The following is a 27,165-nucleotide window of genomic DNA, read 5'->3' on the forward strand; positions in this document are numbered from 1 at the left end:
CTGTCTGGCCGCGGGTGTGGAGGTTGTGTCGGTTATTAACTTGCAGATAAAGGGAGGAGATTAATCACGGCAAGCTCCTCTGTCTTTGTGGGAGTTTGTAGAGATCCGGCAGTCCCGGAAAGCTAGCTGATAAAAGGGCTTATACGCTTATAAATTGAAAGTTAGTCAGAAAATAGAGGAATTAAGGTGGGCGCACCTTTACCTATAAACTACATAATAGGATTTCTCAATGTCTAATAAATCAATAAACAAAAAGCAGAATAACTAAATATAATATGTATATATGACCATTAGCCTACACCAATATATATATATATATATATATATATATATATATATATATAGTGTAGTGTAAGTTATGCTGGACACTGCCTTTATTACTAGTGGACAATTTATTAAGTCATCTCTATATGTATAACTTTTTCCCCCAACATTTAATTTTAAGGAAAAGAGCACACGCATACATCCCTCTTCACATCAGGAGGCATTTCATTTATAAACGTTGAAGTTCGTGTGCCTGTAAAAAGCACAGCAGCATCTCAGGGATCTTGTCTAAATGAGAAAAGGCGGGTGGAAACATCTTGGCAGTAATTACATTTCTTTACAGCATATTAAAGTATTTAATGAAGCCTTCTTTTGAAACTCTAAAAAAAAAATCTATTTTAATACACAACATAAACAAACTACCCAGCAGCCACTCGACGTCATTTCATCGTTGTTTCGTGGTTGAAATGACGTGGATCAACAACAATACAACCGCTATCCAACGTGGATTTGGCAGCGATTCATCAACGTCGAAATATACGTTGCTTTAATGTTCAATAGACGTCGTGACAGTCAAAGCAATCAAACAGACCCCAGATAACAAACACAGTATCCTCTCAAACACATGTATTTCCCCAGACGGTACTTTTTTCATGGGTGTATTTTGAGTGACATGGTAAAAAATAAGCAAAATTCCCCTTAATAAAGAAAACATATAAATAAAACGCTACTCTATGACAAACAGCTTAGCCGGCGAATCATAGAGTCGGAAAGGGTTATCAAGTACTCAGCCAATGAGATGAAGGCGGGAAGCCTCTGAACTGGAACACCTGGGAAGAGCCTCCATTTTCACGGAAGCGGCTGTATGGAGGAAGGCTTGCTCAAGTAAGACTACATATATTTTTTGTGTAGGCTGTTGAACGGGTCTTTGCTGCTTAAATGTTTAAGTGCTATACACTGTAGAAATTGATGAAGGTATATAATTCGAATTGAAGCACGGACAAATATTTCTGAGTTTCGTTAATTAAAATATGTCATTTGTCATATGTCATAAACGGCTAGTTTAACTCAAATATTTTACCAGCAAAATATTTCAGTGCAGGATAACAAAATTGTATTATGTGTGCATTCATCAAATTTATTATCAAAATAGTAACTACATTTAAAATATTTTATCAGTGACCGCTGACGATATTTGAAATTTGAAAAATGTCAGCGTGCATCGTTTTGTTGTTGTTGTTGTTGTTGTTGTTGTTGTTGTTGTTGTTGTTGTTGTTGTTGTTTTTTACTTCAACTTTAATTGAACTGGAGACCTGTATACAACATATTGGAAAAACTGAATGTGTATAAAAGTGCTCTCTAACCATAACTTGCATGGAACTAGTTTTAAAAACATTGATAGTATTTTTAAAATCTGTTTTTCAGGTTTAATATACATGTGTATAAATTCTACACAAATAATGTGTTAGGTACTACACAATATGTGGAGGGTACTGTCTTTCTTCTAACACACGTCAATAAACTAATTTCAGCCAAAAAAACGATGTTTGCAGTTTTCATTCTAGGTTCATCCTGAAGCTGTAGTGTTTTTTCCTCTACTGTTTTTGTATAGTTAACACCAAGAAAGTGTATTTCAGTTGTTTTCATTTCTTCTCCCCCCCAGATTAACTGTCATCACTCTCTCTCTGTGGTTGTTTGCATTTGCTGATGAAATTGATGTTGAAGAAATGTTGACAATGAACATAAGAAAGTTTACAAATGAGAGGAGGCCATTCGACCCATCATGCTCGTTTGGTGTCCATTTGGGTCCAAGGATCCTATCCAGTCTATTTTTGAATGTTCCCAAATTCTCAGCTTCAACCACATTGTTGGGGAGTTTGTTCCAGATTGTGACAACTCTCTGTGTAAAGAAGTGTCTCCTGTTTTCCGTTTTGAATGCCTTGAAGCCCAATTTCCATTTGTGTCCCTGGGTGCATGTGTCCCTGCTGATCTGGAAAAGCTCCTCTGGTTTGATGTGGTCGATGCCTTTCATGATTTTGAAGACTTGAATCAAGTCCCCACGTAGTCTCCTCTGTTCCAGGGTGAAAAGGTTCAGTTCCTCAGTCTCTCAGTAGGACATTCCCTTCAGACCTGGAATAAGTCTGGTTGCTCTCCTCTGAACTGCCTCTAGAGCAGCGATATCTTTCTTGAAGTGTGGAGCCCAGAACTGTACACAGTATCCAGATGAGCTCTAACTAGTGCATTGTACAGTCTGAACATCACTGCCCTTGTTCTCAATTCTACACTATTGACAATATACCTTAACATCATTTGCCTTTTTTATTGCTTCCCCACATTGTTCGGATGGAGAAAGTGAGGAGTCCACATAGACTCCTAGGTATTTCTCATGTGTTACTTCCTCTAGTTCAATTCCTCCCATAGTGTAATTATAGTGGACATTTTTATTGTATTACCTTGCACTTGTCCACATCTTGTTTCATCTGCCAGGTGTCGGCCCACAACTGAATATTATCTAAGTCCCTTTGAATGGCCTGTGCTGCCGAGATTGTATCTGCGAGCCACCTATTTAAGTATCATCTGCAAATTTGACAAGTTTGCTAACTATCCCAGAGTCCAGATCATTGATATAGATTAGACAAAGCAAAGGCCCTAATACTGATCCCTGTGGAACTCCACTAACAACCTCACTCCAGTTACAGTGAGGGAAAAAAGTATTTGATCCCCTGCTGATTTTGTACGTTTGCCCACTGACAAAGAAATGATCAGTCTATAATTTTAATGGTAGGTGTATTTTAACCGTGAGAGACCGAATAACAACAAAATCCAGAAAAACGCATTTCAAAAAAGTTATAAATTGATTTGCATGTTAATGAGGGAAATAAGTATTTGATCCCCTATCAATCAGCAAGATTTCTGGCTCCCAGGTGTCTTTTATACAGGTAACGAGCTGAGATTAGGAGCACTCTCTTAAAGGGACTGCTCCTAATCTCAGCTCGTTACCTGTATAAAAGACACCTGTCCACAGAAGCAAGCAATCAATCAGATTCCAAACTCTCCACCATGGCCAAGACCAAAGAGCTGTCCAAGGATGTCAGGGACAAGATTGTAGACCTACACAAGGCTGGAATGGGCTACAAGACCATCGCCAAGCAGCTTGGTGAGAAGGTGACAACAGTTGGTGCGAATATTCGCAAATGGAAGAAACACAAAATAACTGTCAATCTCCCTCGGTCTGGGGCTCCATGCAAGATCTCACCTCGTGGAGTTTCAATGATCATGAGAACGGTGAGGAATCAGCCCAGAACTACACGGGAGGATCTTGTTAATGAGCTCAAGGCAGCTGGGACCATAGTCACCAAGAAAACAATTGGTAACACACTACACCGTGAAGGACTGAAATCCTGCAGCGCCCGCAAGGTCCCCCTGCTCAAGAAAGCACATGTTCATTGGCAAACTTCAGATGGGCCTGTACATCTGAATGATTCAGAGGAGAACTGGGTGAAAGTGTTGTGGTCAGATGAGACCAAAATCGAGCTCTTTGGCATCAACTCAACTCGCCGTGTTTGGAGGAGGAGGAATGACCCCAAGAACACCATCCCCACCGTCAAACATGGAGGTGGAAACATTATGCTTTGGGGGTGTTTTTCTGCTAAGGGGACAGGACAACTGCACCGCATCAAAGGGACGATGGACAGGGCCATGTACCATCAAATCTTGGGTGAGAACCTCCTTCCCTCAGCCAGGGCATTGAAAATGGGTCGTGGATGGGTATTCCAGCATGACAATGACCCAAGACACACAGCCAAGGCAACAAAGGAGTGGCTCAAGAAGAAGCACATTAAGGTCCTGGAGTGGCCTAGCCAGTCTCCAGACCTTAGTCCCATAGAAAATCTGTGGAGGGAGCTGAAGGTTCGAGTTGCCAAACGTCAGCCTCGAAACCTTAATGACTTGGAGAGGATCTGCAAAGAGGAGTGGGACAAAATCCCTCCTGAGATGTGTGCAAACCTGGTGGCCAACTACAAGAAACGTCTGACCTCTGTGATTGCCAACAAGGGTTTTGCCACCAAGTACTAAGTGGAAGGGGTCAAATACTTATTTCTCTCATTAACATGCATATACATTTATAACTTTTTTGAAATGCGTTTTTCTGGATTTTGTTGTTGTTATTCTGTCTCTCACTGTTAAAATACACCTACCATTAAAATTATAGACTGATCCATTACTTTGTCAGTGGGTAAACGTACAAAAGCAGCAGGGGATCAAATACTTTTTTCCCCTCACTGTAGAAGCAACTCCTCTAAATCAACACCCTCTGTTTCCTATACATCAACCAGTTCATAATCCATCTACTTACATTACCCTGAATGCCTACAGCTTCCAATGTGAGGATCAGTCTTTGGTGTGGAACCTTATCAAAAGCTTTGTGAAAATCTAAGTATATCATATCATATCATATGCTTTCATGTGATCAACAGCTGTGATGAATGAATTTATGATTACACTCCTAATAAAATATTTCCCCTCATTCACTTTCACTTGATAATATACACATGTACTATATTATATATAGGAGGAAAAAAAAAAAACATTCAACCCCACCCTCCCACCTCAATGAACACCCCCAAATCACAGGCCCTTCAGAACAGGTTGAAGACACTCCATAGTGGTTAGATCATATCCAAAGTACTAGATAAAGGTATGGTTTCTGTAATCTTTTTATTTAGGATACATCCTCAAATTATCAAAAAGATGAAGCATCATACAAAAATTACTTTCTAAATATGAATTTGTGTGTGAAGCATCATGTTCCTACTGAAGGCACGTATTCAGCAAACCACTACACATTTCACACAGATCTTGGCCCTAAGATTTGCTCAAGTAAGTGTTTTCATTGTCATCCTCTCCATCCTCAGCCTTGATGAAGTTGTAGCGTCGGTAGACCGTGCCATCCCTGCTGGTGTAAACCACATCAGTCTCGTCACCGCTGTCCTCGGGGCCCGGGACGCCATGGAGCATGGTAGAGGTGGGGGGGGCAGCCTTAGCACTGCCACTCAGTCTCTCATAGCTCTGTTTCCAGCACAGTCTCTTCCTCGCCCTGGCCTGGAAGAGTGCGAACATGGCTAGCCCCAACACCAGGGCCAGCACCAGCAGGGCAGGCAGTGCTATGGATGCGTGACTTGGCATCTGAGAGTCTGCCTTCCCAGATAGAAGAGTGTGCTCCGACATGGGGAAGGAGACCTCTACACAAAGCGCTGGGGATTGTAAACAAACAAATTCAGCTAGCATCACACTATTACCATTTTTTTAACATACATACTTTACTGGTGCTAGTAATTAATCTCCTGTGGTGGCAAAGTAAATATAAAGAAGCTGGTTGTAGAAAATGCACTAAACATTTTATTGGGTGGAAATTCAGGTCAATATAACCATGTTATATAAACCACAGGGAAACAGAATATTGATAACTTGCAAGTACACTATGTGCAAATCTTTGCTGCAGAATTTATTTAGATCACTCAGTTTTAATCAGAAGGCAATTCATTCTAATAATCCATGAAAGAACACCGGAATATCATACTACTGGACAAAGAACCAATATAATCAGTTTGCAATTGTGATACTGCAGCTTTGTGAAGATTTAACCCATCTCATATTACTTTACACCACACTTTGCTACCAACCTCTTGTGGTTCTACAAAACCCTCCATTTTAGATTTGAAAAGCTTGAGTACCTGAGTTGGTACTACAGTGGCAGCAGTTAGTATTGTTGAGCTTTGACTCGCAGCATCTATCACACCGGTTTTCCAGAGGATGAAGACTGAAGTTAGGCTTGCATGTCAAACACTGATGTGGGCCCGGGCCTGAACAGTGTCTGCAGGAGGGATCACATAGCTTACAAAGCTCCTGAGGGGAGAGAGGAGAAAACATATCCAGATGGCTACAATTAGATGAGTTATCCATATTGAATGGCATGCTATGCAACTTAAAATGTCCACAGAGAGGTATCTAAATCTAAAATTGTTTTGAAATGTAATGTTTGTATTCAGGATAGGGAGAAGGAATATTTACTTATCCGTTTGAAAACAGAGAGCTACCATGATCTCAAATCAATTGGGTTGAGTATAATATTCTTGGAAAGAAACTGGCAATTTATTAAGTTTTGCACAATGCTGGTTTGATATGTATGTTTTTAAGAAACAAGAAACTGTGAAAGTAAGCCAAAATGTTAAACAGACTGATACAATGTTGTGTAAGAGCAAGAGCATGCTTGGTGCACACAATTATATTCATATGAAGGAACCTCCAATAAGCACCCTTCTTTTGTAACTCAAAACCGTAACCTTATGAGCAGTTCTCAGATGGCAAAACCACATTAACAGGCCATACATCACATTTTATATGACAAATATTTGTTGCAGATCCTTAAAGAGCAGAACTTGAGTTTTAATGTATACTTTTTTTTTATTATTATTATTTACATCATGTTAGTCATAGGTGTAGTCAAATAAAAGTCAGCATTTCTTAACCACAGTACAACTTCTTTTGTATTGCAGCTACTGGAGTCTTTGACTGCAGCTACTTACATCCTCAGAGAAGTAATGCCTTTCTTCACAGCGAGGGTAACAGATCCCATCCTGCAGGGTACTGCCCCTGTCACAGGTAAGACATCCCTGAGGGGTGGCATCTACAATGTAAAAACTATCAAATCAAGGGTTAAGGGTTCACGAGACAAAAACTGAAACTTATATAAAAAACAGAATTGAACTATGAACTGACAAATTATTACTGTTCCTCAAGGGCAGTTTGTTAGATGAGGTGCTTGCTTTCATCAGCATTGACAGTAATAAACCAATAGCCCTAATTACCTTTACAAGTTTTACAGCTAGTGTGGCACTGTCTGCACTTGTGGTCCTGCTGGTAGAATCGCTGAGGGCAGTGCTCTACACAGAGTTTGGTACTTTCCAGTTCCAGCAGGTGGGGGGGGCAGGCCAGGCAGGACTTAATGCCAGGGCCAGAGCAGCGGCCACAGGAAGAGTCACATTTCTCACATCGAGTCTTCTCACGATAGTACCTGTAGCAACCAGGACAAAACTACTACATAAGGATGCAAACATTCAGTAAGGCATGTGCATCAAACCAGACAGCCTGTATTAAAAAAATAAATACAAAACAAATCATTAAAAAAGTGTCAGTCTTCAGTCACCCTTGATTTGGATTCTTCCTAGCAAATCCTTTATGGTCAGTGACTGGCTGCATGAATAACATTAGTACCAAAGAACATTGAATAAAGTTATTCAGCATCTTCTTTCTCTCACATATTGGTTTAAAAGTGTTAAGATAACACCTTTAAACTCAAGGATGTAAGGGCAAAACTTGACTTAAGTTTTATGGAGTTGGAGTTGGTCAAAGGACTTCCTTGGTCCTTCTGGGCTCTGAATTAGAGATTCCCTTAAGCTGACCAGACTTGTTTTTTCCAGGTCTAAGGCAGAGTCCTCTAGCCCTGGTCCTGCAGAGCTTTAGGCTTTATAGGGTTATCACATCATTGGCTAAATAAATCAATCACATAATACAATCAAAACCAATTACACCACAATTGGTTCATTAAATAAATGAGAACATGGCTGAAAATAAATGCAAACAACTCAGTTCTCCAGAAGCAGGATCAGGGACTCCGGAAGAAAAATAAACGAAATACCTGTAAAACCTGTCCCCATATGCTCATTCATATAAACATTATCTTTTGAGATCTCTTCCTTATTAAACATGGGTAGTGCAGTCAGGTTCCTATATATACGGAACTACCCATTTACCATTGTCACTAGGAAATCAAATCTATTCCAGAGTTGACGTTGGTCACCAGCAGTTGGTGTAATATTTGCAGTAAGCATGTTCAATTTAGGTGGGGCAATCAGGACACAGTCATTGTATAAGCAGGTAAGGGTGGAGGAGAAAAAAAAAAAAAAAAAAAAAAAAAAAAAAACCTACAGGTGTGCAACACATACCAATTCACCTGTAGCACTAGGCTAAATAAAAACTCAATCCTCTCCTCTTACAGAAGGTTGGATTAAGGATGAATAATATCTTCATGATAGCGTCACTACAGTCACACGCAAATACTACCATTAAGATTGATACAGGTGTGGAAACAGGTGGAGAAGTTAACACAGACCAAGTATTCCTACAATGCCATGTCTGAAAGTATTAGTCATTTGAAAAGCTTCTTTTACCCTGTAGTTATATCAATTTTCAATTTCTTCTGAATTCGTAACGGACGTGTGCTGAAACTACTTCTGGTTTAAATGGTTTCCTCAAAATGTGGTAGGATGTATTTGACAAACTACTGCCCACACTTAACGGTACTTACCCTGTGGGACAGTGGGAGATGCAGAGGTGAAGGAATTTTAAATAGCCTGAAGAACAAGTGATGCAGTCCTTGGGCGAGGCCCCAGTACAGGTGTCACAGACATGGTCACACACCGAACAGAAACCGAGCTCCACTCTGTCTGCCTCCTCACTGGACTGGAAGGTGCCCCCAGGACATCCCGTCACACATGTGCCATCTGCATCAAAACAAATTGGCATACTGGATGCAGCTGTTCTCTTCAGATTAAGCCTTTCACCGTGTATTTCAAATTATATTACATTTTACGGTCACTTGCATATAATGAAACAGGGGGGAAGAAATGTTTCCAATATGATGGAGCTCTGCCAGACCATTACAAGTACCCACTACATATAACAAAAATCAAGCACATCTCGCAAGACTTGATCAACAAAAGTACTTACTGTACAAGTAACTGGGCACTGCGCAGGTCTGGCAGTCTGTGTCAGCAGGGCCCACACACGATTCACACTGGCGGTGACAAGCATTGCAAGTGAAACGATCTTCATGAAGAAACATTTTGGGGGGGCAGTTGGAGTCACCGGTGACACCACACATCCTGGTTTCTTGATCTAGTGCCAAGCCTTCCTTACATTTAATGCACTGTGTTGCCTCTGGGCCTAAACAGCTGGCACAGGTCAGGTCACACTCTGAAAGATTGAAGATTACAATTATATATTCCTTAGAGGCATTTTCCAATTAATGTCTTGAACGTTTTTAACGATCTGTTTTTAAATCTGCCTTCACGCCTGAGTGAAAAGTAAACACGGTTGTTAAAACACCAACTAACAAAAGTTGAATTCTGAGGAAAAAGTATTGGAGACCGTGACAATGGTCAATTTGATTTCAAATTCATTGGAACACTGTACTCAAGCTGTCGCACGGTAGGGAAGTGCCACAATCGATAAGGTTGTGTGTGTATCCCAAGGCGCCTTCGGCAGATGCATAAAACACTTTGTGCTACATGCAGTAGTAACATGCATGATAATAAAGGACTATATACATTCAAGCCTTTGTTTTCTTCTAAGCAATAAACACAATTGTGGTGGATTTAGCTGCAATTACAGAAGAGATTAACCACAGTCACTGAAGATTACCATTTAAACTAAAAGGCACATATGTATGACTACTGTGCAACAAATGCAAGTAACAGTATATAAATATGTATAGGTACATGCATACAAATGGGTTCTAGAGTAATTACAGTGAGGGGAAAAAAGTATTTGATCCCCTGCTGATTTTGTACGTTTGCCCACTGACAAAGAAATGATCAGTCTATAATTTTAATGGTAGGTGTATTTTAACAGTGAGAGACAGAATAACAACAAAAAAATCCAGACTTCGACTTCGACTTAGTACTTGGTGGCAAAACCCTTGTTGGCAATCACAGAGGTCAGACGTTTCTTGTAGTTGGCCACCAGGTTTGCACACATCTCAGGAGGGATTTTGTCCCACTCCTCTTTGCAGATCCTCTCCAAGTCATTAAGGTTTCGAGGCTGACGTTTGGCAACTCGAACCTTCAGCTCCCTCCACAGATTTTCTATGGGATTAAGGTCTGGTGACTGGCTAGGCCACTCCAGGACCTTAATGTGCTTCTTCTTGAGCCACTCCTTTGTTGCCTTGGCTGTGTGTTTTGGGTCATTGTCTTGCTGGGATACCCATCCATGACCCATTTTCAATGCCCTGGCTGAGGGGAGGAGGTTCTCACCCAAGATTTGACGGTACATGGCCCCGTCCATCGTCCCTTTGACGCGGTGCAGTTGTCCTGTCCCCTTAGCAGAAAATCACCCCCAAAGCATAATGTTTCCACCTCCATGTTTGACGGTGGGGATGGTGTTCTTGGGGTCATTCCTCCTCCTCCAAACATGGCAAGTTGAGTTGATGCCAAAGAGCTCGATTTTGGTCTCATCTGACCACAACACTTTCACCCAGTTCTCCTCTGAATCATTCAGATGTACAGGCCCATCTGAAGTTTGCCAATGAACATGTGCTTTCTTGAGCAGGGGGACCTTGCGGGCGCTGCAGGATTTCAGTCCTTCACGGTGTAGTGTGTTACCAATTGTTTTCTTGGTGACTATGGTCCCAGCTGCCTTGAGCTCATTAACAAGATCCTCCCGTGTAGTTCTGGGCTGATTCCTCACCGTTCTCATGATCATTGAAACTCCACGAGGTGAGATCTTGCATGGAGCCCCAGACCGAGGGAGATTGACAGTTATTTTGTGTTTCTTCCATTTGCGAATATTCGCACCAACTGTTGTCACCTTCTCACCAAGCTGCTTGGCGATGGTCTTGTAGCCCATTCCAGCCTTGTGTAGGTCTACAATCTTGTCCCTGACATCCTTGGACAGCTCTTTGGTCTTGGCCATGGTGGAGAGTTTGGAATCTGATTGATTGCTTGCTTCTGTGGACAGGTGTCTTTTATACAGGTAACGAGCTGAGATTAGGAGCAGTCCCTTTAAGAGAGTGCTCCTAATCTCAGCTCGTTACCTGTATAAAAGACACCTGGGAGCCAGAAATCTTGCTGATTGATAGGGGATCAAATACTTATTTCCCTCATTAACATGCAAATCAATTTATAACTTTTTTGAAATGCGTTTTTCTGGATTTTGTTGTTATTCGGTCTCTCACGGTTAAAATACACCTACCATTAAAATTATAGACTGATCATTTCTTTGTCAGTGGGCAAACGTACAAAATCAGCAGGGGATCAAATACTTTTTTCCCTCACTGTATATATACAAGGTTAATAAGTAACATCTTTACTACATGGCATGTCTAGCTGTCCATTTTTTACTGTAGTCCTAACATGATTTGTATTGAAATCTAAAGTCTGATCACACATTGATTATAATTGTTCCCTTACCCTGACATTCACTGGCTGAAATCTCATAATAGGTTCCTGGAGGACAGTCCTCAGAGCAGCGACCATCGTACAGCCTGGGATATTGCAGTGAGCAGCTCTCACAATCATCCGTCTCTGGCCCCGAGCAGGTGGCACAGGTAGGGTGGCATGGAACACACTTGCCTTTGTCCAGGTCCTCATAGTAACCATCAGGACAATTTGCTTTGCAGACACCATTGAGAAGCAGGTACAAAAAACTGCATTCTTGGTGAAACAAAACAAATAAATTGGTAAAAATGTATTAGTTTGCTGATCTTGCATCTTTGTGAAGAGAATTTAAACAGTTTCTTCCCAGCAACAATCCACTGAACACTACCTCCTGACTTTGAATATTTTAGGAGATGCCCAGCAGCTGCACTGAGACACAGTCACCACAGTCACCACCTACTGAAGTGCTCCACTGGCCTGCTGCTCTCAAGCCCCAGCTGGATTCATGAAGTTCAGTTTACATGGGTTTAGAGAAGCCCAATGAAGGACTGATTTTAAAAGCAAAACATATACGTTTTAGCTGCAAACAGTTCATTGAAAACTTGTGCAAGATACAAACATTAAAAATTCTGAATGCTCAATTTATTTTTTCTGAAAAAACAGTGCCACAGGCAGAACAGGACAATGGAGAGACTCAGTTCCAGCATCTGCAACACATTTTTCAGACAGAATATCAGCCAGTATTCTTTCATGCTGGCTGAACTGATGTCTTGCAACCCCAGGAAGTGCGATTACAACAAGGAAAATGTAAAAGCCAAAATGAGATTCTCTCAAAATGTAACTAAATCAACTGGAGACCCACCATGCTATGCTTTCTTCTTCATTTGGCAAAGAAAAATGGGGCTTGTGATGCAATAACTGAACTGTAATCAGGTTTAGGACAGAAAAGGAAAAAAACAGGCTGAAGAATAGTAACTGCATCTGGAGAGAAGGCTGCTCACAACAGCCCAGACATCCCTGGTTCCAATTTCAATCGCTGGGGCTGGCCTGGCTCACAGTTGGCCAGGGTTTCCTTGACTTGCTGCACAACAATAAGGACTGTCTAACCAGGCACATGTAGGTCCACAGCATTATTGGCGAGAGCTGCATTAGTTACAACCTTACTGCATGTCAATTTGGAGCCTGTGTGCATAAATCATCTCCCCGAGCCTGTATAATAGTTGTAGTAGCAGTGATAGTTACAAAAACAAGTTTGGAGGGCTTAAAAGAATGCGTTCAAAAACCAAAAAACATCTTCACTAAACAATGGCCTTCAACTATGAAGAATCAGCCATACTATTTGAGAAGTGCTTAATGATCAGCCTAAATGAATAACAAATAATCACAGTGATGCCTTACTCATACAGGTGTTGGCGTCAGTGCAGACATCACAGTGAGCAGAGCAGCGGCTGCAGGTCCCATCCTCGGCAGGGTAGCTCCCGAAGGAGCAGTTGCCATTGCACTGGTGATTCTCCAGGTACAGCCCCTTCACACAAGACAGGCACTTGTACTTGTTTTCGTCACATGTAAGACAGGAGTCATCACAGGCCTCACATGTGCCTTCCACTCTCTCAAAGTAACCTCTGAAACGACACTGTAGTGAATCACCATACTTTGACCAAAACTACAACATTTAAAACAATACATTTTTTTTGCATTAAAGGGTGTGCTGCAGATATAATCTAAATTATTTCATAATCAAGGTTAGAACTGTATACAGTACCATGAAAAAGTATTTGCCCCATACTTTACATGAAAAGGGTGAATTTTGTCAGAATTAAGTTTGATAATTCCAACTTACTCTGGGCAATTTGACCAGCACTTCCCTTCATGAAGGAAGAGTCTGTATTTGCCTTTCTTACAGCTGACACACGTGTCACTAGTCTCCTCGCATGTCTCACAGTTGGGAGAGCACTCCTCACACAGCTGGCTTTCAGACTTAACAAAGTACCCAGCAGGGCAGTGCTCCACACAGGAGCCCTCCTGGTCCAGTAGATAGCCTACAACAGCAGGAGTAGATAAGTTGTTAGAGGAAACAACCAAGTCTAATATATTGCTTACACCAGGTTGAACAGTCATGGTCCCACCATTACATCTTTGGGTTTCAATCTTGCCTAATTCAATGCATTATAACATTTTACCCCAGTACTTTAGGTGTTCATTGTTTAATATGACCTATAACACATAAGACTGCAGCACTCCAATATCAGTGACCGATAACTGATTCGGACAGAATATGGAAATTGTAAACCAAATCTTGAATTAGGGTAATTTATCCCCATGTGTCACCCTCATTTAAGATTGAGTGCAACTGCTGGGTCTCCAGGGCATTGGCAATCATTTCCACAGTGTCTGGGTCAAATGAAGTGTTCCCAGGTATGCAGAGGAGTTAATTGAAATGGTTACAGTATGTACATAAATATCACTTGCCTCTCCAAATCTCTCGAGATTATTGCAGGCAATATTGCTCAGTGTGTTACACTGGGCGGTTTGCCCACCAGGCTTTCTTTCTGCTCAATTATCAGTGAGGGGATTACAGTTCCAGTTGCTATTTTTAGTTCCATCAAACAGAGGACAGTGACAAATGTGCAATTTAACATCACCATCCATTTAGTTCGGGAGGTTGAAGTATTTTACCATTAACTGATCCCATTCCACAATCACTACCATCAGACGACAGCCTCTAATCTGTGTAGTTATCAGATTTATGCTGTGGCTGTTTACAGCAGAAAGGATAAACATGCATCAAAGTGAAATGGAGGCCGTTTAGCAAGGAGAACGACAGCATTTGTGAAATATCTTCCCTTGTAAAATCCATTTGCATTATATATTTTCGCCACCGACTTCATGGTTTGTAACAGTAATTGCTTGAATAGATGGACATTACAAACAAACCCGTTTGGTTCATGAAATGCGCATCTTGACTGAATCGACACTCACGCAAAGGGACAAAGTACCTGTAAAGCATGAGGAGCAGTCCAGAGCTTGAGGCCCAAAGCAGGTCTTGCAGGAAATGTCACATGCATAGCACTTTGCATCGGTTGCTAAGAGGTCAGGCAATACAAGAGAAACCAAATAAAACATGTCCAGATTCAAAAAGCATAGATCTGATACAGCCACAGTACAGTCTAACTTTGCGATTGTCTTATTATATCCACAACATAAATCCATTTTCGGAAAACAGGCAAAACCAAAATAAATCTATACAAACTATGTGTTTACAGTTCTTACAAATGGAACTGCAGTGTTTCCCTGCATTAAACAGCATAAGTACCAAAGTGTAGTATTTGAATTTATCCAGCAGAGGACAGTCTTGGTATTGCTATAAGGAAGGCTATATCTTTTTTTATGCATTCACATTCTGAATTAATTTTATTTGAAGTTGATTTTGAACGTAGATGTACATCTAAAAATAAACTTTGGTAAGAAGAATACATCTTACATAAAACTGCAATTTTAATTTTACTTTTTCCCCAGTAGTTTGTGCTGTAGGGATGTACAACATGAGAAAAGGGAAGTAGCAGCACAGGGACATTAAAACAGCTGAAAGAACATCCCTGTGTGGGCCGCAGTGTGGAGATAAACAGATGGTCTTTCCAGGGCCCAAAGAAAATCAAAATACAAAACAAATGGTAAATTTTGAAAAAGTAGTTATTGCAGTATTTTTAACTTAACATTTTGAATTTTGACAGTACGGAATTAAACCTAGGGGTTTTTAGCAGACCCTATTGAATAAGGCAAACAATTAAATGGATAGACATGGAAAGATTTTATAATAAGTGCGTTTACAGCTCTGGCAGTGTGTGGAAAGCAGTTGTTGATTAGTTTAAAAAATAATGAAAAACTACTGAATAGAATGGAATGGATGACTGGTTTGTTCAATTGAATCGCTTTAAAATAAAGTTTCAATTTCAGCAAATCTATATTTATATTTATCAAAATCGGGTACAACTGCACAATGGTTTTTAATCTTACCTAAAATTACTAGAACACTTAGTGACACAGTCCTTGTGATATTTACAAGTTACACAGAAGCAGTTTGTTCAAAAGACAGATTATGTACACTTAATAAAAAAAAAAAAAAAAGCGTCAGTGTTGGCCGACTTACCATCAAAATACTGTCCCTCCAGGCAGCTGGCAGCAGGACACTGACCGTACAGAGGAAGGTTCCCATCAGGGCATACATCACAGTCCTTCACCAGCAGGCCATGGCAGCTCTGGCAGGAGCTGTGACAGGCCTCGCAGCGCCAGCCGTTTGTGTCCCCGTAGGTGCCATCAGGGCATTGCTTTACACAACCTCCCTCTGTGGACAAAGCATATTGTAGGGCATGATGAATTCCTGCCACGGCCTTCTCACACAAAACAATCCTGCCTGCCCACCCGTTGCGTAGATTACAACAAGAATATAACAAAAACAAAAGCTGTGATGTATATTTCAGTAACTACTTCAGAAGCAGACTTCTGACCTGTATAAACAATTTCCTTATGTTCAGCATTTGAGAAAGATTAAGCCATGATAGTAAGCAAAATTCCACACACTTTCTTGGATATCAAATAATTTGGTCCAATAATCCTTTTTGCATGGTTGAGTCACAGTGACCAGGTGGTTGCTAAAAAAATATCTTTACCTGTAAAATGTAAGAATCATTGTTTTGACCATTTGTACATATAATGCTTTTTTACCCTTAGAATTTATGGGTGGGCACAGGGCATGTTAAAGTGCAGATACAAAAAAGGTCACAGGAGTTTGTTATGGATTATGAGCCTTTTTCTTAAATTATAAAAAACCAAGAAGGAATACAGTTTTCAATTCCACTAGATGGGTCCAAATCAAAAGATCAAAACAAACATGTATTGTTTAGTATGTTCACTTTTAAAGTAATTACATTTTAAAAGTTATTTCTGAAATAGCTGAAAGCACTGGAAATCAACATTAGATTATAAATGCAAACCAGCAATACAGAATAGTCCTCCTTGCAATGGATATCCCTAAATCGCAGAGAAAAACTACAACATTCCCACAAAAGATTACAGAACAGGTAGTTCCAGGCCACTTTTTGAATACACACATTGAAGCTAGAAACGGCAATGGCGCTCAAAACTGTTGATGTTAGAGAAAGTGCCGAATGGCTCGCCTTAAGCAAATGAAGTGGAGCTCTCAAAGGCGGTCTGTGTTTTTGTCATGACCTCTCCTCAGTTAGAGTAAGCAAGGCAGTGTCTTCTTGCATTCCTTCTGGCAGTTCAACTGTGAAACTGTGACCCAAATCACTTGGAACTGGATCTCAAACAACGGCTTGCTTTTAAGAGAGTGGCCGAGAGAGAGAGAGAGAGAGAGAGAGAGAGAGAGATGCAGAGGGAGAGGAGGCGGCTTCAGCTGCCTGTAACTATGAAACTAAAGTACACAGTGCCCTCTCAGAAATGCAACTGAAGGAGGGGAGGAGGGGAAAAGTAAAGTATGAAAGTCAACAATTGTCAATCTAAAAACAAAAACACGAGAGGTTTTCTTTACAAACATATATGGTATGACAGTTGAAATGCAGCATGTTTTCTCTGATGGGGAAAAAAAATAAATAAAAAAATAAATGGAAACCCTGAAATTTAAATACCCTCTTTTTACATCTCCCAATTTCTAAGATAATGCATTGCTACCACCTTCAAACAAAATAAAGATCTAAAGATAGTTTTCCCTAATAGTACTGCAATTGCACAGGTACCTGACCAGCCACAAAGGTTGTGCTTGTACATAATACCATGAACATTGGGGGCCATGGTGACTGCAGACTGAGCAGAGACCTTTACTAGCTGAGCCACTACATCTAATATGGAGTCACAGATACTATGTATAATAGCCATTGACTGGATATTACAACTGCTTGCTTTTGGTAAAAGGTCAGTGAAGCTCAGTGAAGACTTGCCGAGGGTCAAATTGGCAGTGTAAAAAATGTAATTGGAACCTCTTTATATTGGACTACTTGTAGGACATCTGTCCCAGTTTGTCATCAATGTATTGGGCTAGGGCATTATTTATATATTATATACATCACACACACACACACACACTTAACCCCTCAACCATTATTTGCATTACCCCTAGAATCCAATTGCCTATAGAAATAGAACACTGATTTGCTATCCAAATTGACTATTGTTGGACTTTCATCATAGAAGTGCCTTTATGAGTGTGGCAAGTTTATTAGGTGCTGGGAAATGTCTAGAAACTACAAGAGAAACTCAACTGGTTAATTCTGGGTTAATTTTTAAACAAACAAACTCTTATTGGAGGCAGTGATTCTTATAGCTGACTACTGAAAGATTCCAGTGGGCTGATTGGTGAACTGTTCAAAGTGGTGTCTGCTATTTATGAAGAAAAGGAAAGAAAGAGGAAAAAAACACAAAAAAAACCAAAGCAGTTTCAGCTGGGTCTCATGATGTGCCCTGATATTTTGCTTTGTTTAATTCATTTTAGATTACCTAGACCTCAGCGGAGTCACCTCTCTACCGCCACCTTCCAAAAAGTTAGAAAGATTAAGCTCTTTGAATCATTCCTCTTTAAAGCACTCATCCAAAAGGTAATTCGTCAAAATGAGAAACTGAGAATACACCAAAATGCTTTCATTTATTCTCAACATTGCCCTGTCCTCAAACATTTCATGAATGAGTTTCTCATGCCTGGGACAATGTCAAAGTATTTGGAGCATTTCATTTTCTGACTTCTAAATCCTTTTCAGGATATCATGCCCTGAACTAGACATGGTATTCTAAGTGAAGTAATAACCAAAGAGCAAGTTAGTAGTAGCTGCGCATTCACTGTAGGCTGTAGACTAAAGCACTAAAACATTAGGTACTCACCAGTCAAGAAATGGCCAGGCTGACAGGCAAGGCAGAGAGACTCACTAAAGCAGTCAGTGCAGGGGACTGGGCAGCTAAAGCAAATTTTCCTCCCAACATCCTCATAGGTCTTTTGTGGGCAGCGCCGGCGACACTGGTGTCTGTAGCTGGAGAAATGCAAGATCAATATAATCAGGAGATTGCATTGCCATAGAGGTCATTATATCAAATTTCAACCTCCAATCTAAATAACAATACAGGAGAGTACACGAAGTAAAGGTTCTAATAAGAACCTTTTAGGGTTCCTGGGGTTGATACTGTGGAGGAACCCTTAAGGTTCTTATTAGAACCTTTTACCAAGGTTCCTTACAAACAAGTATCCTTAAAGAACGTTAAATGTATCTTAAATCAACCACGATCATGATGAAAAGGGTTTTTAAATGATCCCATGCGTTTAAGACAGACCTCACGGTTCTTAAACAAACTCTTTAACTCAAGAACCCAAAGGTTCTAAATAGAACCGCTAAAGAACCTTCATATTTTACAGTGCAAGAATAAGTAAGACTGGAGACGTTTTTTTCCTTCTTCTTCCAGGGCTGATTGGGAGCACGTGACATGTATGCATTTCCACTGTATGCTGAAAGAAATGTACAGTAATCAAAATACTTTGTGATTAATTTATATTCGGACTTATGGGATGCATCAGTGTTCTGAGAGAAAAGAGCAAGAGAAGGCTGCTACCGAGTGAGAAATTCACTTCCAGATACAGTACGGTAGCCCAACTTATTAATTGAAGCAGGGCAACTGATATGATTGTTCTCAGATCAAATGGCTAATGAAAATAATATGGCTATGAATCATTATGGCTCTTGCAGGTGATACAAAGATAAATAATGGGATATGGCTGTGTGTGGAAGTCTGACAATAGGAGCTGGGCAAAGAGGTAACCAGAGAGCTGCTGCCACACCCAGGTTCACAGCACAGCCTGCAGCAGTATAGAAGTGGGCTGGAGACAGTGGCCCAAGGGAGTCCAAAAGCACACCTGTTGCATTGTTTAAGTATCCCCATGTCAAAGATATAACTTGACATTAACAACCTGGTTGGCATACAGCTCTCCGAAATTAAAAACCATCCCAGAACTGCTTTTCAGGCTACTGCCCCACAGGGTCATTTTAATTGACAAGTTGTCCCCAGAAATGGTTTTAAATGAAATAGGATTTTGTGCGACACTGTAAAAGTCACAGTTTAAACGTTGCTACATGTACAGTCACTTAATAGTCTGGACTGGTGACAGTCATCTTGCTTGAAAGTTTCAAATACAAACTAATGGAGCAGGTGTGATCCAATGATCTGGGGCTGGCACCGATGGGCTCTCAGTTAAGTGAAGTCTTTAATTATTGGAATAATTATTGGAACCGACAGTGAGTTGCGTTTCCTGCTCGGTGCTGTGGCTGTGAATCTCTGCACTGTGATGCTCTGAGGGGCTGTTCAGATAAACTGCAGAGGCTGTGTTGCTCATCACAGCTGCTCATCTCTTTCAGAGCCAGAAACCCATGGCCAGCTGCAGGCAATACAACCTTCAAAGTGTCCAGGCACATTTCCTCTGTCACACACTGGCATCATGGTTTGTAGACTACAGTGGTAACCAGTTACCCAAAGCTATCAGCCACAGATAAAGAAAATCAGCTTCCTTCTTGCTTAAAAGAGTTATTGGAAGTGCACTGCTGCTTATGACATTTTAGATTGTATTATAGAATAACCATGACATTAATATACATTACCTTATTCCTTATAAACCTTATGGTCATTTAGGTTTTGTACAATGCAGACAAAGTGTGTGGAAGTGTTTGCGCGTGTGTGTATGCACACAGACTTGGACAAGAATACTACCAGTACTTTAAACACTGTTTGTTGCCAAAGAAATATTCTACGTGCATATATTTGGGGTCCTTGCTTTCCTTTCCCGAGTTACAGGTTACTAAAGCTGGGGGACTGCAGTTTGCTTTGATTTAACCCGAGAGCTGAAAAAATGCATTGCAAAGCTGAAAATAAAGTACCAGCATTTTAAGGGTATTGAAGGGTGGATTTTGTGGACTTGGATTAATAAGCAAAAGATTCAAGAACAGTGTGAAGACTTTTGAAAAGGAAACAAAAAATGACCCTAAATCCTGTTTACTACTTAGCTGTGTTTCTCCAGTTAATCTTCCCAGCTACAATGGATGATTTTCCACTACTAAAATCTATCAAGGGCTTTCAAACACAATGCATGAATGCATAAGGTTTTTTAAATGTTTACCTTTTAAAGTGTTGAAGATTGCCAACAAATATTACTATAGAATATTCCATGTAAGAAGGGGACAACTGGGGAAGCATGGAAAGGGAAGATACCAGAGAAACCCTATGTACACAGCCTCCAAACCTTCAAAGGAAATGTCTGACTTAAAACTGAAGGATGACCCCCCAAAAATAAATCGTAAAAGTCAACCGTAAATAGTAAAGGTAAAATCCAAATAAACAGACAGATTTGTTTCCAAACTGTTGACATCAACATAGACTATTCGCTAATATGTTGGGTTCAATTCAGCTCTACAAGTTTTCCTCTATACTAAATCTCAGGTTTCAGAAAACATCCCTCATCAGTAGGTAACATGATGCAAAAGAATAGTGGAGCAAAGCTAATGCAGAAGGGGAAACTGAACAATGTGCCATTTGTTCAGAGGCTAAGGTAATGCAGGGGACCAATGAAACAACTCTGGCGCAGTGGAGAGAGTGTTGGTCGCCACATCTGGATTCTTGGTTGCTGCTCGGTTTTCAGTCCTTAAAAAGAGCCAGGCTCCCTAAATAGAGCGGTGACATTCACCCCCCTTGCCATCAGGTAAAATATCTAAAGAGGATTAATCACTATTCAGGAATGTAATCTAGCATTCTTTATAATACTTCAATGGAAGTCAAATCAGACTCAGTTTTAGCCTCAGGCACCACATCATTGTTTAAATCTTCTCTGGTCCTCAAGGGCCAAATTATGGTTATTTTATATAGGTCTCTTTTTCTCATTACCTTCTTCAGTTCTGGGTGGAGTGTTAAATATGGTTCAGTGCAGTTCATCAAAAGTTTACTTTCCTGAAAGCTCAGGTGGATGTGAAACAACAACAGACCCTATGGCCCCCAAGGACTGGATGGAAAAGGAACTCTGTCAGGAATGGTTCTTTCAATTTATAGCCAAGGTGGTGCAAAACTTGAGATGTTATGCATGTGGGACCTTCCACGTTCAAAACACTTCCATTTCAAGGCTTCCATTTCTTTGTGAGGATACTGAAGGGGAACTGACCACACTCGTTTGCATATTCATTAATAAAAGTAACCAGAAGTTGTTTCTTCTATTAGAAACCCAAACAAAATGTTCAAAACCAGCCTAACACTGCAGAACATATTCTTACATCAGCAGGGAGGAAGACAGTCTTGGCAAACATCCCTTTTTGTAGCAGGCTGAAGACATATTTGGAGGACTTACATGCTATGGCAGTTCTCCATTTCATTGTGAAACAATACTGGTCAATTAAGAATTTCAGTAAATTAAAAGACTCCCTTTTGGGACATCCAGAGGAATTGTACACTCAAACACCTTGGACTGTGAAAGGAAGAGAAAGAATGCAATGGGAAAAAATGCAAATGAGCTTTACTCACAGAAAATATCCTTCCATGCAGCTGTTACAGAGCTCAGGGTCATCTGGGTGGGAAAGAAAGAATGATCAGTACGAGAAAGTGCTTTTCAGGACGCAAATAAAATACAAAAAGCACCAGGGAATGAGAAAGGACGTGAACATATTGATCCACTTTAGCAGCCTCATATATTTTCTTGCAAAAGAAGAGATCTTACATGCTGAACACAAAAAATATGGCCATACATTAGTTTAAGTTCATAAAATGGAAAATAGGCCGATAAAGTGCCCTCTAATAATAAAGTCCACTGCAGTTTTCAAGCTTAAATTACAGACTTGTTTTCATCAATGCTAACTTATTACCTTTCACCCCCCTGTGTACACAATTCCAAATGAACATTAGCCATAATCTAAATCACCAGCCCATTTATACAGCAGGCCCCAGGATCAGACCTGTGATTTACCTGTTGAACATGTTTTACATCCAGCTTCACAGTCAAAGCATTCTCCAGTTTCAGGGTCTTGGACTTGGCCTGTAACACAAGAAGCACAGCACCACTCAGCCCCTGAACACCAGGCACTACATTTACAAAGCAACTGCACCTCCTCCGAGAGAGACTGGAGCTCTGTGCACTATGACATTTAAATATCCTTCTCTTCCAACACCAATTTCTCTTGGTCGGGTCATCAAAAAGTCACCGGTTAACATTACCTTCTTCACACTCAGCTGCCTGGCAGATTCCATTTTGGAGTTTGTAACTTTCTTGGCACTTGGCGCAGACATCGGCATCAGTGCAGATCTCACAGTTGGGCATGCAGGACTCGCAGGTGTACAGATTCCGGTCTGGGTAGTAACCCCGGGGGCAGTGCAGCCTGCAGCGGCCTCGGTGCAGAAACCGCTCCAATCCGTCTTCATCTAGGAAGACCACAAGTGCTGTTAATGGAAACCAGCGCTTCACCTCTCCTGATGGATCCATTAGCTACAAAAATGCTTGCCAGTAAAGGTCTTTTGCAATCCAAGTTCCACTGGGAATTTTAATCAAAGGCTCTTCCACAACAATATACAAATCTGTGCCAAGTAGGTTTTACCAACTTTTGCATAAATCAAATGTGACACGGCCCATTGAAAGGTTATTGTTTGGTTACATTTATTATATGAAAGTTCACATAAGGTAAACGACATACTGGCAAGGGTGCGTCAACCTTCTTCCAGCAAGACACTGAACACACCAAAGGAAGCAGCCAGATCAGACCATAATAAGAAAATGCATCAGGGAAGTCATCTTCACTTTCAATACAAAAAAAGGGGTGGGGTTGATTTCAACCTTTTACCATACAAAGCTTTGTCAGGATGTTAACTGTTGAAATAAAAGTTGTTAGTTAACTTTAGTTCATGATTATGCAACATATAGAGGTCTACTATAGCAACACCCCTGTCCACACACACCAATATACGAGACAGAAGTTAGTGTAGGAAAGACAATTAGGCCAAATCCTACAAATGTTGCTCTGAACTCAACTATAACATTAAATTGCTGCATTTGTCTTTGCTTGCTTTTCATGATCAGAGCATGTTTTTCTCCCACCAAACCCATTTAAACCAGCTTTCAACTTCTAATAGGCCCTAGTAGATTGCACCCTACTTATTCAGCCAAATCAGTACAATAACAGAGCAGTTACATTATTTATGCATTTTAATGTCCATTCCACAATTCATATTTTTATCATCCATGCATCAGTATGAACCATTTCACAGCTGTGTATAACCTTGGAAAGAACAGTCAAATTTTGCAAATCTAGAATATTTGTCTAGCTATAATTTACTTATTTATTAAAAACAACTTAATACATAGTCCTTTTCTGAAATCAAAACCATTAACCACATTGTCTGGTAGTTCTTGATTTCCTTAGTGCTCTATACAGTGTGGTTTCCTATCCAGACAACTACTTAGGACGGGGGGACTATGTAATAAGACAACCGCATAGTGCTGCAGCAATGGCTAACTGGATGCTTTCTTGTACATTTCTAATTGTTTGTGTGTGTGGCTGCTGTAGTTATCACATTACAACAATACAGCATGGACTTGAATCCATTTTGCAACATAAAGGCCGGAAAATGGGCACTTCTGTTCCCCCTGCCACCCATTTCTGTATTAAAGGATTTCTCTAAACTGAGTTGCTTGCGATTCCTTATTGAGATAGAGAGAGAAAACTTTAGGGGATTAATATTTTACCAAACGTTTGCATTTCTAATAATACAAATTAGATATAGCTCAGCTGAAAGAAACGTCCTTATAATTAAAATAATGTTAAAAACAAAAATACAAAAAGAAGTCCTTTATTATGCATGTCGTCGACTTTACTTAGCCAGGTCTCTTTTTCAAAAATAATGCATCTTTGTCAAAAAGATAAATGAAGGTGTGCTTCGTTTTGTCCGACTCCAACAGCTGTGTATACAGAGAGAACAAGCTGGGAGCCTGGGATTGCTCACCACCTTATTAGCTTCTCTGAGAACAAATACCTTTGAACAGAAAGACAGTGGTGAGCCTTTGTGTCTATGCGAAAATGTTAAATAGAGACCTGAAATACCCCACCAATACTGTTAAATTAAATTCTAAACGGATTCCTTATGAAACTGCATTCACCCACGTTTGTGTACACCTAGCATTTAGAAAGAGTTTCCTTATTCAGTTATTGCTTATCTCAAAACTAACTAATAATACATTATGTTTATCGTTGTTTCATTATACTTTCTCAAACTGGCGGATATGTTGCGCAAAAAGGAACACTTCCACCAGCCTTCACATGGTGAATGATTAGTAAATACGATAACAACGCATTGCATTTCACATTGCACCACAACATTAAAAAGGCATGCATGTATATTTCAATCCAGTTAAGGAATTAGCTTTTTATTTGCATCTCGACTCCTTTTAAAACTCATTTGATGCATGTACACAAGTCACAAAGTGTCTCACCCACTCCACAGGTTGTGCACTCAAACAGCTCATGACCGACGCATTCAGCGCAGGTAGGATGGCAGCCGACGCACTGCTGCTTCAACGCAAACTGCCCGCCGGGACAGGACAGCGACGCAGGTTTACTGTGCGCAAATCCGCAGAAAACCACCAAAAGCAGTGCTTGGAAAGTGTTAACCTCCATGTCTTCTTTAACATTCACGCAAAAACAAGAGCTTTTAGTGACGATAAATGACGGCAGTCGGCGAGTTGAAGCTCCCGCAGGTGTGCATCCCTAGTTGAGCACCAGGGATTGAACGCTTGAACTCGCTCGACCAGTTTGTGTATGGGGGTTGGTCAATTGGCACGCTGAGTGAGCAAATTGTGCACTTTTAGAAATAAAACGATGATTCTCAATAGGCATTTCAATATTTAATTGCTTATACAATGTAGAGAGACATTGTGTCTAACAGTACTGATTTCATACACTATGCGTTTCCGTTTTGATGTTAATAATGAATATACAATAAATACTGGACGCTATATAAAAGAAGCGATGATCCATTTAAAAGCTCGATAAATATTACAAAAATAATTCCTATTACACAAGAGTGGAGCAGGTTAAATGTATAGCCTACGTAATTTTCAAGTAAAAGTTTCTTTGTCACAACTGAAGAACTTAATTAAGTAACATACCATTCTAATTTGAATTGCAATTTATGATACATATTTTATTATTATTTGTCTCCGACTGATGCAACTTTGAACCTGTCTCTACCCACTTGCAGGTCCCCTGCTGTAAGTCACGCGTTTTGAGAGATGGATTATGCTCAAGACAATTGCATTAGGTAGGCCTATAGTAAAACATAATATAACAGTTAATTTCAACTAGTTACAATAGGCATGGAGATAATAATCACAAATGATATGCAGTATGGTTCCAGAATTGTAATGAAATGTGCATATTAATTGATTGTACCTGTATTGGCCTTGTACTATTATTACACTGTGAAGTGCCTTGATTTCATTATATGGAACAATGAGGCTAAATTACCCCCACCCGCTGGTGCGCCCTGACACTGCAATCCTTCAGAGGAGCAGACGGAGACACAGACCTGCCTGTGCCTGTGCCTCATCACGGTCTAACAGTAATAGTTTCATGTGTTGTTCATTGTGTGGACGCTTGCATAGCTGATGTATTTGTTAAAATGCAATGGGTTATTTACAAAATATTGGTCGAAAAGCATTTCAATTACAATATTATACCCTACATTTTAAAATCAACTGTATTGCCTTGTCTGATTTCACTGGTCTAATTTTGATACAACTTTAGAGCGAACTATAGGCCTACAGTCTTCTGTCTGCTTGGTACAAATGTAATTATATATAAGCTACTAATTGTTTTGGTCCCCATTTAGCTGAGGTTTTGCTGAGTGGACGTTATGGACATTTTAAAATGGAAAGCCTATTTTATTATCAAAGCATAGAACACTGAATATTTGTGGTTTTAAACATTCTTCTTAGCACGTACATTTTGAAGGATTCTGCAATTCACAAAAGATCAGTTAAATGAATAAAAGCCCATGCCTTTGGTTTATACTCAAGGTCAAGCCTTTCAAGGTCATTAACTATTGTGAAATATTCCCGAGCTTCTTACTTGCATAATTTGGCAGAAACCATTATCAAAAGTGACCTAATTGAAATATAAAACGTAAAACTATATTTGTTTCTGATTTGTGATCATTATTTGTTTTCCCAAAGAATGTGCTGAAAATAATAAAATTAACACTTCTAATTTAACAGCAGACGGGAACAATTCATGTATATGCTTTGCACACAGACACTTGGAATTTCTCAAGGCAGGGCGTTAATAGCTCCCCCAGTTAGACTTTTTCTTTACAGTTTCCAATTACGTAAGAAGTACATAAGAGCTCGGATCCCCAGAACATTCTGCATGTCTGAACTATTCCTTTCTAGGAGAACATTTTGTTTTTTGTTTGTTTTGAATTTGGTATTGAAAACTTTCAAATTTTAAGTATCAGTCTAGTATTCACTTTTAACACAGACAGGCCTCTGCTTTCCTTTCTCTTAGCTGAAGAAAAGGTTATGACAGTTAAGCTTGCTAGGAAATGCCTTTGAACTTGTGTTCTGTGAAACCCAGATCTTAAGTGGCAATTGCTATTAATGTGAGATGAGAGCTCTGCT

The 27,165-nt window shown here is 40.1% G+C and overlaps 1 protein-coding gene and 1 long non-coding RNA gene across 2 annotated transcripts; one reads left to right on the forward strand and one right to left on the reverse strand.

Annotated features, from left to right (window-relative positions):
- Positions 1-1,085: 1,085 nt before the first annotated feature.
- LOC136748269 (uncharacterized) lies at positions 1,086-12,118 on the forward strand. The gene is made up of 4 exons (XR_010816571.1): positions 1,086-1,149; positions 6,819-6,924; positions 11,543-11,647; positions 11,888-12,118. It is a non-coding gene; the product is annotated as an uncharacterized LOC136748269 (long non-coding RNA).
- LOC136748267 (proprotein convertase subtilisin/kexin type 5) lies at positions 4,964-25,290 on the reverse strand. The gene is made up of 16 exons (XM_066701878.1): positions 24,982-25,290; positions 22,716-22,919; positions 22,468-22,536; positions 22,029-22,071; positions 18,366-18,511; positions 15,625-15,819; positions 14,474-14,560; positions 13,318-13,516; positions 12,876-13,099; positions 11,511-11,753; positions 9,052-9,297; positions 8,630-8,825; positions 7,131-7,336; positions 6,849-6,949; positions 5,997-6,168; positions 4,964-5,516 (listed from the first exon to the last, which is right to left on the reverse strand). Exons 1-16 carry the CDS (start codon positions 25,163-25,165, stop codon positions 5,128-5,130), a joined length of 2,904 nt encoding a protein of 967 aa, XP_066557975.1. The 5' UTR covers positions 25,166-25,290; the 3' UTR covers positions 4,964-5,127.
- Between the last annotated feature and the right edge of the window lie 1,875 nt (positions 25,291-27,165).

This window comes from Amia ocellicauda, chromosome 4 (genome assembly GCF_036373705.1).
Source record: "Amia ocellicauda isolate fAmiCal2 chromosome 4, fAmiCal2.hap1, whole genome shotgun sequence".
Classification (NCBI taxonomy): Eukaryota; Metazoa; Chordata; class Actinopteri; order Amiiformes; family Amiidae; genus Amia; species Amia ocellicauda.